This window comes from Rhipicephalus sanguineus, chromosome 4 (assembly GCF_013339695.2).
Source record: "Rhipicephalus sanguineus isolate Rsan-2018 chromosome 4, BIME_Rsan_1.4, whole genome shotgun sequence".
NCBI classification, from domain to species: Eukaryota; Metazoa; Arthropoda; class Arachnida; order Ixodida; family Ixodidae; genus Rhipicephalus; species Rhipicephalus sanguineus.
Genome location: NC_051179.1, coordinates 43,316,398 through 43,332,630, shown reverse-complemented (window position 1 = coordinate 43,332,630; position 16,233 = coordinate 43,316,398). Strand labels below are relative to the sequence as shown.

The 16,233-nt window shown below is 43.6% G+C and overlaps 2 protein-coding genes across 2 annotated transcripts in view; one reads left to right on the top strand and one right to left on the bottom strand.

Moving 5' to 3' along the window:
* LOC119389846 (phosphoinositide 3-kinase regulatory subunit 4-like) overlaps positions 1-2,551 on the top strand; it is a 39,541-nt gene extending 36,990 nt beyond the window's left edge. Inside the window, 1 exon segment of the mRNA XM_049414559.1 lies at positions 1,057-2,551. Coding sequence (XP_049270516.1) covers positions 1,057-1,267 — 211 coding nt within the window. The 3' untranslated portion in view covers positions 1,268-2,551.
* Positions 2,394-16,233, bottom strand: part of LOC119389847 (arf-GAP with coiled-coil, ANK repeat and PH domain-containing protein 2-like) — a 29,242-nt gene continuing 15,402 nt past the window's right edge. The window contains 6 exon segments of the mRNA XM_037657247.2: positions 2,394-5,667; positions 10,197-10,338; positions 10,340-10,364; positions 11,984-12,093; positions 14,809-14,926; positions 15,569-15,671. Coding sequence (XP_037513175.1) covers positions 5,570-5,667; positions 10,197-10,338; positions 10,340-10,364; positions 11,984-12,093; positions 14,809-14,926; positions 15,569-15,671 — 596 coding nt within the window. The 3' untranslated portion in view covers positions 2,394-5,569.

Below are 16,233 nucleotides of genomic sequence, written 5' to 3'. Positions count from 1 at the left end.
GTGTGCATGTTCATCAGGCGGTGGAAGCCTCTAGTATGCGTTGGCCCTAATCTTGGCGTAATTTTTCAATGTCATGCTCGACGTGCTTCTTAGAATGCCCTGTGCAGTTGCGATGTCAGACTTCTTTTCTCTATGTTCGACTGTGTTATCGCCAGCTTTTCGAAGAACAGCCAGGTTCTTCCATTTTACGGCAGCCATTGCGTTAACAAAGGGAGCTGAGAAGCGAACGGCGACCCCGAACGACTGCTGCGACAAGGAATCATGGGAGAAAGCACGCGATGGCATGCTATGGTTTCTACTCGCTCGGCACGGCGTCTTTTTAATCACACCGCTGACTTTCCCAAATGCGTGTGGGAAAGTCCCCTTCCGTGAGAAAAAGCCCACTGCCTGTAAGGGAAAGCCAACTTCTTGGGGCATATTGCACTGCCCAATGTTCGATATATCAAGTGTTCTGGCGATTTTTGTTCGGCGTATCCGTAAATTTTCCCATACAGTGACGTTAAAACACTGCCGTGTTCAAAAATAATTCGATATAAAGAATTATTCGATTTACCCGAGTTCGATATAGTCGAGTCGGGTTTGACTTACTACCCATCATTCCCATGCTGGCTGAAGCGCCATGCGTTGCACCCCCCATAGACACTAGCAACAGAGTTCCATCTAGCAAGTATTGTAGGAAACTCTATGCTTGGTGCCCCCCTCAGATGATTAGGAGCAGAGCGGTGGGGGCGGGGGGGGGGGGGGGGGGCGAGGAGTAGGGCCCTCTGCCCTCCTCGTGCGAACGCCGACGGTTGGGGCTCTGTTATGTAGCATTCTTGATTGGGAAATAGTGAGTGCAGTTTTCGAGAGGGAATGCAAGCAAGCCAGATGATGATTATTGTTTTGTGACAGAAGGATGCCCCAAATATGCCCATTTGTTATTTTTTTTATGTAGTCTTGTAGCCACAGTGAAAACAATGTGCATGTTCTGATGCAAGTGCCACCTACTAGTTACCAGTTAACTCCGGAATTCCCAGAGTAAATCGACTGAGAGAATGCATCAATCTGGCTTCCCAGGTCGAATCTCATAGACGGGACAAAGGTGATCCAGGAAGTGTACAGCAGTCGTCCGAGAAAGGATCAGCCCAGCTCGGAGCAACCTAAGCGTTATCCCGAACAGCCGCCAACTGGCCACAATGACTGCATCAGTGACATTGGCATTGTACAGACGAGCCAAACGTTCATAGTATCCGCGTCCAAGAACGGCGTTGTCAAAGTCTGGAAGTAACTGCATTGCGCGCATTAGGCAGAGGAGCAACGTTCCTTCTGTGCACATGTGTGTGTGTGTGTGAAACTTTAGTGTGAATGGAGCTGTCACAGCATTACAGTGCAGGGGAGGTTCCATGTGCTGTGTTGTGGTAGTATGTTGTTCTGGTGTGTTTTAAGTTATTCATCGTTTGCTGCGGAAGCACGCGTGTTCACTCAAGACTGCGTTTAGCACATCTCGCCTGTAACAGTAAAGCATGTAATGACGTAGGTTTCAGAGACGTCGCATGTCCCGAGGCAAGTGTGTGTTGGAAAGACATAATACCTGTGTGTATAGGGCGAATTGAATGACATTAGTAGATGCCTAAGGATTCAGCTGCAAATGGCACTTGTGTGCTGCCACGTGGACTAGTTTTTCTTTTTACGAAACCTTACGTTATTGGTGGTATGCCAAACCGCAAATCTGCGCATCGCTGTACATGTGCCAAGCACATTGCTGGTATTAGTCAACATAAATATGCAGCTATTTCCGGGTATCTAGACAAACAAGAACAGTAAAATGCTTTTTAGAAGGTAAACTTTATGCATGAAACGTGCCTATTGATACTTTGCAATGTTAACTGAACAGTGCTGAATTTTGAAAGCTGCGAGTGTAGTCGTCACATTGACGACAACATGCATTGTCATGCCATTTATTTGTTATATGCACACGTGGCAGCAGTTGATACGGTAGACAAATAATTACATTATTGTCGCTGCTTGCGTGACACAGGGCTAGTAAATGAAAAATTTAGTGAGCGTGTTTACAGTTACGAATGATAGCTATAAACCACAACTTTGTTTCTTGTACATATAAACTTTCTTTTTTACAGTTTGAAAACTAGAACACTGTACATTTTACTCTAAACTGGACTGCCTTTAAAGTATTACTGTTGATCTAGAGTATCCCAGCCCAAAAACAAATGTTATTTAAAGCATCAAAGGTTCCTTTCTGTATGTTTGAAACTGCCTGTCAAGTCTTCCTGGCTTTTGATTTCCCTCTGTGTGGGACCTTCGAATGAAGCCATAATATTACAGCCACTTTGAAAATTTTGTTTTGAAGAAAAGGAAACAAATGAGCAGACAGATATATGTGGAATCACGTCGTTTAAAATGCCTTTATTGTACTTCGGCTCCCTCACACATTCTTTTTCCCAACACTTTCACAGTAACACTAATGACATTTTTCACGCACATGGTGCTTCCTATGCCGTCTCCATGTACTATTCATATAAACTTGTGACATTAAAAGAAACATTTGTTCCCACATTTGAAAAAAAAAAAAATGTTATCACAGCGACGTCTTTGCCACTGGGGACAAACTCTTTGGCTGTGCTCGGTCACACGGAGCCCTTGAGATCCTGGATAGTCTTTTTTTTTTTTTTTTTAATGCTAAATCACCTCAGACTGTGGCTGCCGGCACACATCCCTAAATTCTCTCTCGGACAGACTGGTACAGTAGACTCTCGTTGACTTTAATCTCCTAGAGCTCGTGCAGTGTCGCTTGAATTAGTACAAGACTGTAGCTGAAATATCGCTTAACAAGTAACTGCATACACCCAGATACTTGCAACAGGATTTAGTTATGTTTGGTGCCTATCAGTATACATGGCAGCTTGAATATAAAACATGCGCGTGTTTTATTGACTTGTGTGTTTTTCCACGGCAGCCTTACTCTGTCCTTCAAGGCCAGAAAGACTGAATATGAATTGGCCGAAATGTTTTTTTGAACTTCTATAAATTAAACGCTCTTTTAAAATAAATTTTTTTAACCTAACTGAATGGTTCAATTATTATCGAGAGTCTACTCTAGTTAATGTAGCAGCATCTGGACTTGCTTAAAATGAAACTAAAGGACAAACAGCCGGCACGCTCATTTACAGATTTGTGGTGGACTGCTGCTACAGCTCTTCACATAAGCCACGGTCCGATTATGCAAGTTCGTGACAGCTCTATCGATGCTGCATCAATTGTTTGGGAATGTCTCTAACTGAGGAAGCACATTCTAAACGAGAGAACAACATGCAGTTACCTTAATAAGGGAATCGCTCACTTGAAACAAAGAAACCAAATGAACTGTAAATGACAAGACATTGTCATGGGAGGTGACCACGGCAGACATTGAACATGATGTTATAATGATGACCCTTTTGACTCTTTGATTTGTTCTGCTTGTCTAAGCCACAGGTGATGGCACATGCCAAACAAAACTTATGTTTTGAATCAACGTAAGGTTTAAATAACTATGTGAGATACAAACTGCACATTTTTAAGGGACATTGCCTGTAAAAATGATGCGTCACAAAACAAAGTTTAAATGGTTCTGAAAAGAATATTGCAAGTGAAAGAGGTTAGAAGGATCCTTTAAGACTGACACATCCGACATCGAGCTTATGAGCTCCCATTACACGTGGCACCTCCATCAGAAAAGAAATTGGTGATGCATTCTTAAAGAACGGCACAATCTTCACAATTACTTTCACAAAGTACTATACGCCTTTATGCAAATGTGTACAAACGGCTATGCCTCGATGATGGCTGTATAAAGCATTAATTAGGAGCGCGATTGATTCCACAGTAATCACAAACCGTTAAATATCTACATGGAACAACGATCTACAAACAGGCAAGAAAACAATCGGCAACCATATGAATACAAAGTCTTTTTTTATACAAAGAAAAAAGTGCTCGCAGTGGCACCTATTTCTAAAGCTAAAGCTTGCGACGCAAACTGCATTTCCTACAAACGCAATTCATCGACTCTCGTGAATACTAGAACGTCTCTTCAGACCTCCAACACCTATTTCTAAGCCGAAACTCTCAACATCAAATGAACTCCGCAAACACAATGCCTCGGCTGAATACAAAACATCTCTTCTGTCCACAATCTCAAAATATTGAGTCCTCAGGCGCACACACCAACCAAACCTTCAAATCCTGTGGCATTAATCAGCTGAGCAATTAAGTGACTGTAGTTATAAGGGTGACACACCTTGTGCAAACAATGTAAGTGTTACAGTGTTACTTGATCACTGTTATAGAACAAACGGGTCTGTTCATTTTCTAAATAACATTTTCTCTTGTGCGGTGTAAATGCACACCCTAGGAACATGCCTCTGAAAGACTTGCAACAGTGATCTTCTCGACTATCGTGTTAATAATAACAATAATTTAAAAAGTCGGGTGATGCAGTCCAGGCCTGATGCACTGAGACAAATAAAGAAGACTGGAGACACATTCATGTATAAAAGCAGTTGCATAAGCACAGGCAAGGAAACAAAGCTCGCAAACACGACTCCCAACGATGCGCGCAATACATTGCATGTGCACACCGCGCCCACTGTTCAAACAGGTCGTGGTTTGGCTTTACAAATAAAACACTGCGGACAAAGTAAAACAAACGCAAATGTTATCAAACACGAACCATTACACAGGCTGCGTGTGTGGTGGCAGTAAAGCATTTTGTGCCCATTATTGTCGCTGAACAAGCGAGCAAATACACATAACACATCATTCACTAGCCGAGTGTGAAAACGTGCCATGCACCGCAGCCTCTCAACTAACCAAAGTACGCGGTGTCAGTGCTCAACGGTAGCATGCTCAACAAACGCATGCACTTGTACACTGCTCAATCAACATGACTGCAGTGTTTGAAATAACATGGGAACATAGCCTGGGGCCAACAGCTCTGTTGTATACATAGATTATTTTGCAAATCGGTCGTCGTAGCCAGCGCATCTGTGCACCACTTCGAAGGTGGCGCTATTACGGCAACTCTTATTTAAAAAACACACACACACAAAACAATGAAAACACTGCCAACAAAAGCAGCAACACTGGGCTAAAGTAAATCACTAGCGTTACAATTTCATTCCTGTTTCACCCTTTGATACCAACTTGGGCAGTGTTCAAACAATACTGGCCAGTTTCAGACAGTGGGTGATAAGAATGAAAGATTTAACGAAATAAATTGCGATATAGCAGCTTAAGTTGCAATGTGCTAGAGCATTTCAAGTTCTGCCTCGCAGAACATGGCCTCATAGTTTTCACCGTTACTGACAAGCGTCGCAGTGTTTGAAAAAAGAAAAGAAATACACATACATACATACTAGTAACCCGTGTCAGCTAGGCTTTGCATCTTTTGAGCAGTTTGACAAATGCTTCGATGGAGGGCTGCAATACTTAACAGACTGTAAATATCGGTATTTCCCTTTTTCTTTTGTAAACAACAATAATAATTAAAAAAAAGTTGCACTAAAACAACAACAAACATGGGGGCGTTTTCTCACTCCATGTGCTTGCTTGGCTGGCGACGTAGCTTCTCCGGATTGTTGGACGCCATGTGTGAAAAGTCACGGACAACGTCGATGAAGGTGTCGTCACCTGCGAGGCAGACGTTTCGAAGAATCCTGTGATGCACGGCTAAGCAGCTGTGCTGGTAAAGACAACTGCGCGTGCAGATGCAGTTTCCAATAATGCTAAGCTCACGCTGCAGAAATGGAAAAACTAGTATCTTGAACAGTTCTCTTATCTCGAAGCATATGGTTCTCTGAATGTACGTATGACTGGCCACTTGTCCTGCACAGTGGAAGACTCATTTGTGATAACTAGTCGAATTTCGATTCAATTTCTTTAATGCGCGGGGACTCGGCATACTCACTAGAACTTTTGCCAAGAAAAACTTGTGACGGTTAATTTTATGTGTTTGCATATCAGTTTTTAAACTTATGCGGAAACTTGTCAGTCAAAGCCGATAGGGGGAGCATCCCAACTAAATTTTAAAGAGGTGACACACTACAGTTGAAACGCAAGAGCTTTGTTATCAGTGGAAATTTTCAGAACCTACAGATCTTGTCGATGAGCGTCAAAGGAGGAGCTAAGATAGCATGAAAAATATTTTACATTTTCAAAAAAAGTTACATTTTCTGATGACTTTTGTAATGCAGGCAAATCGACCTGCAAGCACAGCAATACTGACTGCCTGAAACTGCGGTCTCTAGGGAATGAGCTGTCATATGACTAAAGACCACCGGAATGAGTGAACCTATCATACTGTGCCTATGCATCTGGCGAAAAACTTGTCTACCTACAGAGAAATAAAATAATTGGTGTACACACTTAAATATGATCTATAAAAACGTTATTTCAAGTTATCTGCCTAAATATAATGCATCCCCTCCACCCCTTAGCTTGAACAGAGCACTGCACTATTGTTAAGACATCGCTCTTCACAACCCCCCCCCCCCCCCCAATCTCCAGTACCCCATCCCCATAAACCTCAGCTTGCATCTTTTGAGCAGCTACACAAATGCTAATGCATTGAAAGGCTGTAATAGAAGATTGTAAATATTCACCTTTCCCTTTATGTAAACTACACAATGTGCAACAGCTGCTCTCTATGGGGAGATTGTCCATAAATGTAGAACTAGCTTATTTCACTTCAGGTCCAATGCTTTCATACACTCTAGCAGTGCATGTCCATGTGGCCTCATTACGCAAATGCACCTGCCTGGTATGCGCGACGCAATCCTTCCAAAACATTTCGGCAGGACACCATGCGTGATCACTTACCACAATGCGTGCCCACAGTCCACACTGGTACATTTGCAGTTGGTTTTACGCTGGTACAAATATAAGTAACAGATCACTTATTTTCATGTCATACTAATAAAGTAATATGGGCCTATGGATACAGTTACATTATGCTCGCATTCACAATTCTAATTAAAAAGTTATCAGAGTCAAAATTTGTGGTTGCATTAAACTCCAAGGCCAAGGCTGGCAACAGCTTAGAGCCTGTTAATGTCTCTCGTCACCTTGTTGACGGCACTTACATTAAAGCCATCCTGCCACACTCTGAAGTAAGTTAAACGGTCTAAAGAACTCTGTAGGGAAGAACTAGTGCGTCCAAATCAAATTCACGGTAAACACACCACGCTCAGAGAAAAATTGACGTCATAATTTTTATTACAGAATAGGCTGCACTGTCATTCGACGAGCGGCAGTGCCCGATCCCCGCAAAGCAGACACGGAAGGCTTTTAAAAAATTTCGTTGCATGTGTCACATTACTTCAATATCGTCCATCGCTCATGCCGTGCTGTGACTTAAGCCGAGGTCCCATAGCCTTTTCGAGCGACGGGTGCAAGCTAGAGAGGCAAGAAGTGACAAGGCGCTTCCCCTTGCGACTTTTTCCACGACGACCCGACGGAGCCGATGACTGTCCGACGGCTGCTGCTGCAATGGAGACGGCAACAACGCACAACTTCAGGAAAGAGGATGCGGAGGAGGAACTGGCCTTGAGGTGATGGGGAGGTTAAGATGACAAGGCCGAAAAGGCTGGATGATGAGAGTGATGCGCGGCCGCCGCCAAGCCCATATGCAGAGCGTGAAAACTGAGCTGTTGATCATACAAGAGCTGGATTGCCAACGTTGAAATCAAGAGTGAGAGAGAGAAAGAGAAAACCATACGAAGCCAAGTACATCCTTGCATCGAGGGCACCAGCATTTTCAGTAAGCTGTCACAAACTTTAGTCTTTCAAAAGAAAAAAGACTGAGCATCAGAATCAGAATGGCCATGCTGGAAAATTTTGCGGGGTGAGTAGGTAAACGGTGAAAGCTTCAAGTGCAGCGATTAATATTCAGACACATGCCGCAGAGTTGCACTGAATAATGTGTAAATTAAGGCAATCACTGTAACTGTTCTGAACAGAAAGGTAGTGCTAAAGCTTCAAGCACGTTTTAAGAAGAACCTTGCGGTCCTTGTACCTGTTTCTAACATTAGATGCTCCTTATAAGGGTACTTGCTTGGGCCAGTTGGTATATATTCATTGCTACTTATTGCCAATAAATTCAGTTGTAAGTTTGCGCTTGTGTTCGTGTGGTTGTCTTCGCCCTGAAAGTGGTGCGCAATAAGTAACAATGAATTAGATGTTCTCTTTATACCTGTGCTAGGCATTTGAATACTTCATTCTTGTTCAGTTCTTCTGGTCTTGCAAAATGCAGTCTTGACTGCAGTTTAGTCTTGAAGAAGCCTAGACCTGACAGGGAAACTGACTTTAAGTGTTTGGGTTGAAAGTGCTGCACAAAAGATGAAATAACGTAAGAAAATAATACCAGCGAACAAGCTACATGAGGTGAATGAGACAAGCAAACTTTTTTCTAAATATTCACGAAGACCACTGAACGTTCTAGCCAACAGTAGAGACCAGGATATTAACCTGTCGCATCAAAGAGATATGAGATCCCAACTTTCGTCCTAGGATGAGTCTATTACAAGGATGTCGTTATTAGGCAGGCGGTTAAAGAAGTCAGCCATGATGACATGAATCAGATGAAGATGTAATCAAACACACAGAACAAGTACATGTAAGAGCAAACAAAATTTATGCAAAGTTGGGTGCTGATATCACAAAAAAAAAAAAGATCTTCATTAGAAAAGTGCACACAACCGCGAGATAACTGAAAATGCATTAGCATATTATATGTCCGGACATGTAGGTACCTAAAATGGCAGCCTACTATGGGAGTGAGCATAGCACACACAAATTGGCTGAAGCAATCTCAGCTCATAGCCTAATGCGATTAAGCACATGATTTATACTTTACCAATACACAACAACAGCACTGCACTTTGCTTAACCAACTCTGTGCACTGCGCCAAAACTAACGCTCATGTCAGCTTTTATAATGATAGCCTAGCTTCATGTGAGCCATATCAGTAAAGAGAGCTGCCTGCATGTTTCAGAGAAGGGTCTTGGCCATTGTGCATTGATAATTCTTCAGCTACACTTCCATTCAGTCATTGTCTCTTGGAGGGCGTCATCATAAACACAACTACACCCACTGCAGGGCAAAGGCCTTGCCATGTTTTGCCAATCAACACAGTCCTGTGCTTGCTGTGGCCATGTTATCCCCGAAAACTTCTTAATCTCGTCTGACCATCCAACTTTCTGCCTACCCCTTGCGTGCCTGCATTCTCTTGGAATCCAGTCTGTTACTCTTTATGAACAGCTGTTATCTCGCCTTCGTGCTGCAAGCCCTGCCCTGCGCAAGCCCATTTCTTCTTCTTGATTTCGACTAGGATGCCTTCAACACCCGTTTATTCCCAGACCCCCAGGTGTTCCCAGACCCAGTCTGCTCTCCTCTTGTCAGACACCACTGCTACACCAGCAATGGTGTCGGGTCAATCATCCAGTCACCTGCGTGTAGTGGCTTGTGAAATGAGGCAGGGCATGCCACATTCCAAGCGTCCAGTTATGCAGAGCGCTGGTTCATCACCATGACCAACATCAGCACCTCGAACAACTTAGAGCTGTGCTGTATCGGTCCCATATATGGCTAGATGGCAACGCAACAAGTGAAGTGCTTCTTGGTGCAACACATTTGCCCTCGGAAAATGTGTTACTGGCCAGTTAAAGCTCCACAGTTTACCTTAGCAGCATAAAATGAGACCCTGACTAAGAAGCTCTCAGCTGCAACTCGAGAATATTTAGATAATGCAGCAGCAATGACTATGCAGATATGAAAGCTGCGACACAGTTTTATAAGCAAACTACGTCACGACTGCCTCGGCAAACAAACTTTGATTGTATGAAACTGCACCTGGCTCATTCATGATAAAAAGGCATGAGTGCTGCTGACGCACACATTATGCAACCTGATGGTCACTTAGGATAGGCATGCACAACCTTGACTTGCCTCTGCGCAAGTAGATTTTTTTTTTTTGCACAAATCTGCTTTGAATACTGCAGCCTCACGCTACAGAAAGCGAGCACAACCGTTCTTTCCTCATACTTGAACAAAAATCAACAAACGCAAAAGCCTGCAAGGAGATGAGTGTGAGCTTGATAAAAGAATAAAAAAAAGAAAGAATAAAACAAAAAGATAAGCCCTTCATGCCAAGATAGCAGACCTGGGTTGCCAAACTCATCCCGGCGTATCTCCTCGTTGAGCTTGGCGAGCCTGAGCATGGTGACGATATCGGGGTTGGCATTGTCGACAGCTATCTTGAGTGCTGTTGCGCCATCCTTATCCTCGGAGTGTTGGTCGGCTCCAGTGCTTCAGTAGAAGGCACACTTGTCTGCAAATGAATGGAATGCATCAGAAAAAAAAAAGACAGAAAAAGAAAACTTCAGAACTCTTGACGCCTTTGTGTTTTCACTCGTCAGCTAGTATATTGTGCTTACAATGCTTTCTCAAAGCAGCTATCCCAACGGCACAAACAAGATATTTAGTTGCTGGGGTCTTTTGTGCCAAGACCATGATATGATTACGAGGCACGCCGTAGTGAGGGACTCCGGATTTAATTTTGGCCAACCTGGGGTTCTTTAACATGCACCTAAATCTTGTGCTGTTTAGGCCCCCATCAAAATGCGGCCAGCGTGGCCAGCACTTTAACCTACACCCTTGAGCAACAACACAAATAAGAAAATTCTAGGAAACTATAAGATCAATTGTTAAATTCAAGTCAGACAAACACGGCGAAGTAGCAAGCGGTAAGGCACTGGTTCGGATGGAATTAGGAGATTTATGAATTGGGAGCGAAATACAAGTCTTGATCTATGAAAAGCGTATTCTTACAAAAAATGTTGTATAATGAAGAGAGCCAGCTGCAAATAACTCTTTGGGCTGAAGTGTTTGACCAGTGGCACTCAAATTTGAATGGACTGCTTGCTCGTTTGGGAGAGTCAACGAATGGACACTCAGAGTGGCGATGGATCAAGACAACCACTTCATTGAAAGCAATGATGGTGCTTTTGGTCACTGCTATGTCAAAATTACGACAGGCACATGCTGTCTTATGTTACGACAGTGATACAGCCATGTGATAATTTTGTTCACAACACTTTTAGTCTTTATCTGGTACTGCTGCCATTGTAACTGTAGCTGAGAGTTATTCTAGAGGAAGCAGGTTGGTAGTGTCTGATGATACAACATAAAATTCACGGTGAAATGTCACTCCTGCATAATTTCTCAACGTGAACAATTAAGCCAGTTCACCACAACCAGAATGGTAATTTACACCCAGCTTACTTTTTTCTGCAGCAGCTGCTACACATGCAATTATAATGTATTCACAGTATGTATGCCTGGAGAAGTTACATTGTAGTCTTATTCCTTTACATTGCTGCTAAGTGAAAGTATCCAAAGCTTTACACAAAAAATATACTGTTAACTAAGCACTGAACTAATACATACACTGTACTTTGCTTCGGTAATTACCCTTGCTATGCCAAATAACACTAAAGGAGGTTTATGTATGGACACAGTGAAATCGCTTAAGGTAAAACGTGTGCCGCGAATGTCACGTAGCTTGTACGAGAATACATATAGCAGGGCTGTGCGAAAAAACATGGACGAAGAAAGGCAAGTACAAAGGATGGGCGCAAACTTCAACTGTAATTCAGAAAGCCAAAGCAGCCCAATATGAATACACATCATCCCGACACGTGCCTATAAAAAAAGATACAGTATCAAAAGACTACAGTACAAAAGCCAAACAACAAACCTTGGCGACAGCGACATGTGGAATAACAATGATCGGCTTTTTTTTTTTTTTTTACAAAACATACCTAACTCGGCAATGGCATGTGCAGATGCAGGAATGCAATATGTTCAAGAATGCACTAACTAGCTCAAACAAGAGCTTTACAGCTCATACACATGCATGAATTCGAGAGAAAATAAACTGTACGACACCCTGTGTTCCCCAGCAGTGTAGAGATGTGGAGAGATGTGCGCCCATTGTCGTCGGCATTGTTTGATTTGGCACCATTCAGAAGCAGGAACTCGCAGGCCATGATAGAGCCCTGCACGCGAGAAACTAAAGTGAGCATAGATAAACCATGCCTGCACACACTTCAGCACTTAGACAAGAGATGGTTATGTTGGCTGGATTTCTTAGAGTTCAAAACCAAAGCGAATTTCTAGAGAACCGGGAACCAAACGCATGCATTTTTGGCTTGCAAGGCCTGGCACATGTTTAATAATTACGGTCTCTTTACAATGTACAGCCGCCCAAATCTTTAACGATCGTGCGCGTGCGCCGACTTTTTTGTGCGTCAGCACCGTACGACGAAGCCAAGTTGCAAACAGGGCGAGAGTAAGCGCAAAAAAAAAAAGCATTTGCGTCGCCAAATCACGGCCGGACTGGAAAGACGCGCATGGCCAGATAACAAATGAACGATCCACATTTGTCAGCTTATCTCATGCGCGCGGGCGTGTGACGTCTGCGGATTTCATTTTCTCGTTTGCTTGCTGATCTTAGGAATATAAGATACGAGCAAGACGTGCTGCCTGTTCGTCTGAAGTGAGTTAATGCAGGATGACGTTCTCACGAAGGAACAGCCAAGCAGACGATGAGCCCAGCTGATCGCGCTTCGTGGGCATGCTCTTACTCTCGCCCTGTTTGCAACTTGGCTCCGTCGTACGGCGCTGACGCACAAAAAAGTCAGCGCTCGCACACGATAGTTAAAGATTTGGGCGGTTGTACCTATATTAAAGGGGTGCTAAGTGCCCTTTCATAGCTGATGACATAACTGAGAAAGTCACATCAGCTTTGCTGTGAAAATAAGGGGCAGAAATAACAAAGGGAAATTGAAAATTAAAGACTTGACGAGTCTAAATTTACCAACTGGAGGCTACAACTAAGAGGCACAAAAAATTACTACACAGCACGAAAAAATATTAAATGCAGCTGCAGCCAAGCTTGCGACTTCATTAAAGAATTAATTCTATTACAAATTTATAGGTTACTATTATGATTAATTATTTAATTCTATGGTGTCGTTACGTCCCGACAGCACCAGGAATTAGGGATGTGCGAATATTCGAAATTTCGAATATTTTTCAAATAGTGTTTGCTATTCGATTCGATTCGCACTGAAATTTCACTATTAGAACAATTCGAACTTCCCAAAAACAAAAAAATTGGACCATCTCCCCGAAGGGAACGCTGATGGGATGCGAAGCAGCAGCGCTGCGCACGGGTGGCGTCACAGGTTGAACGGCGCTAACGCGGGTGCTGCGGTGAGCGCTGGAAGATTCGTTTGAAGCGAAACTCGGTGTAGCGTTTACTGGTGTAAACGTTTGTTTGAAACGCAGACACGGGAGGCGAGCGGGCGTTCGAGCCGGCAGCTGCGGCACTCCGAGAGTGACGTACGCGCGCACCAGCGAGGGAAGTGTGCGAGGGGTGCGTGACGTCAACGCCCAGCTGCGGCGTGACCTACATGGCACTGCTCCAACACCTGCGCCGAGGGAAGCGCGTTGCCTCGTGTTTGTGCGGACGGACGGACAGCGTTACACCGGCTAGTCAAAGAGCTGCTACGCATCTAATACTGTCAACGTCCGATTGAAAGTGACCCCTTCAAACTTTCAATATGCTTCACCTCATTACACTCTCGTATTGCGGCAAAGCTGCCTTTCAAGCTCCATTACGGTCGAACTTTGCCCAGACACAGTCACCGTCCAATTGGAAGTGCTCCCTAGATTTTCAATAAGCTTCACCTCATCACAACCACGGCATTGCGGCAAAGCTGCCTTTCAAGCTCCGTTACGGTCGAACTTTGCCAAGACACAATGTCCGATTGGAAGTGGTCCCTAGATTTTCAATATGCTTCACCTCATCACACCCCGGTATTGCGGCAAAGCTGCCTTTCAAGCTCTGCTACGGTCGCAAATGTATTAACTCAAGAAAACGCTGGTTCCAACATGGAGATGAAAGATGTGGCAGAGGTGGGGGCTCAATTAATGCTGTTTCGGACCTGAAATTTGGGCAGAAAGTCCGAAAAATCGGAAGCCGAAGCTTTTTAGCCTCAAAAATTTCAGATGTTCTTATATATCGACGTCTACAAGGCAGATTTGGAACTCCGGACTTGAAGGGTGCACACCCTTGTCTGCCACATCAATTGGGTTTCCACAGAGGTTGAAAGAGGAGGAGAGACTGAGGAAATGGCAACTTTGCCTATCATGTGTAAAGTGTTGTCGGCAACACTTTGGTTGCACCAAATCATGTATGTACATAAATAGAATTCGGCCTCTACATTGCCTCATTCTTGATAAGACAACTATGAAACACTACCCCACCAGCGTTTAATCAGCCCAGCGAAAAGAAACTTTCATGTTGCTATCTCATAAGAATATGCTTAGGAATCCTCTCCAACTTTTTTTTCTGCAATTTCGCTTCGAAGTATTCGAAAAATATTCTAGAAATATTCGAGAAATATTCGAAAAATATTCAATTCGATTCGCACTCACACTTTAATATTCGAATTCGCTTCGCACCCAAAATTTTGCTATTCGCACAGCTTTACCAGGAATAGAAAAAAAGATCATTTTTCTGCTTTGAGGCAAGGAGTTCACTCGTAATGCACGAAATTCGGCTACGTATTCTAGGAACACCAAATGGTTAGCTAAGTCACGCCTTAGCAGCCTGTGGCTTTGCGCTTAATGATAAATTAGTTATCTGCCTTTCAACTAAATTGTACACATTTATGCTGGATGCCTATCCATAAATTCGAACTCACACTCTGTATGGCCTGGTGGAGAGGGTATCGCCCTCCTTCATCTGGATTGGACCAGTTTGGGTCAGCTCCATTTGCCAGGGCAAGACACATCACTGGCAAGTTGTGGGCAGCTGCTGCCCTGTAACCACAGCAACAAGAACACAACCAAGATGTTTACAGAGGCTCTGAGCAGATGCTTCAAGAACACAAGCAGCATCGTTTTAAATAAGCTCTTTGATACTTTGTGCATGACGCGCACTGACCATGTGGAAACGTTGCAAGAATGACTTGAAAATGGACCTCTACACAACATTTTCTAACTAGTACTACCAATCACCAGCTTGAAGTGTAAGGAATTCTGGCAATAAAGTTTTACTAACAGCACACGTCTCTGATCTAACGTTTCTCCAAACTGTATGCTCCTGTAAACATTGGATATTGCAAACCTGCAAATCAGTTCGGCAGCATTCAACAAGGTGGCGAAAGGGTTATAAAAAAGAAAATTGACAACTACCCATTTGTAGCACAAAACTACAAGAAAATGCAAGGCTTTTTTCTTGTAGCGTTGTGCTACAAACGAGTGGTTTTCAATTCGCTCCCATAGACACTGCACAAGTCTTATCCCTATCTCAAAACTAAAAAATGCTGATGTGTATTCATTACACAAGTTCACGAACTTGAAAACTGCATCTTGAAAACAACAGCTGTTCATCATAATATCCATATGTTAGTGTATATATGAACAATACAGAACCAACAAAGCAAAAGATTAAAGGCGTACCTGTACAAGAGCAAGCTGGGGCTTAGGTTGGACATGTCTTCTTCCTGGGTTGTGTCTTCTTCGTCCTGTGTCGGTGACTCATCCGCGCTGTCCAGCTCCAGCTCTGTACGCGCAGTTGAGACAAGACGGGTACATTACAACACCTGCATTCTGGTTACACTATACAGTAGAACCCCGCTGATACGTTTTTGAAGGGACCGTAGGAAATAAACGTAAGAGACGGGAAACGTAAGAGCCGAAAAACAGGAAAAACGGCAAAATATTTAGTGGTACAGAATTTTATTTCAATTCTTACGAGCAGCACGAAAATTGGCGCGCTCAGCCGCGATCTAGTCGATGGATAGAAACGCGGAGCTTAGGACGGCCTTATCCACAGAAATGGTAATCAACGTATGTGATTTTTTTAACACCAACAGCTGTAGGCATGAAAGAACTAAGCGCACGCAATCACGACCGGCGCGGCGAGTCCGACCGCGAACCGCACGCACGACCATGCGAGCTCCAACCAGCTCGAACTCCTCCCGTTCTCCGACAAATAACAATTATGATGAGTCTACCCCAACGCGATGGCAGAAGTGAATGCCATTCTCGAAGGCCTTGCTTTCGCAAGCAATTACGTCATACACGCCATGTTTGTGCAATGCAAATCTCAGAGGCTATGCTTT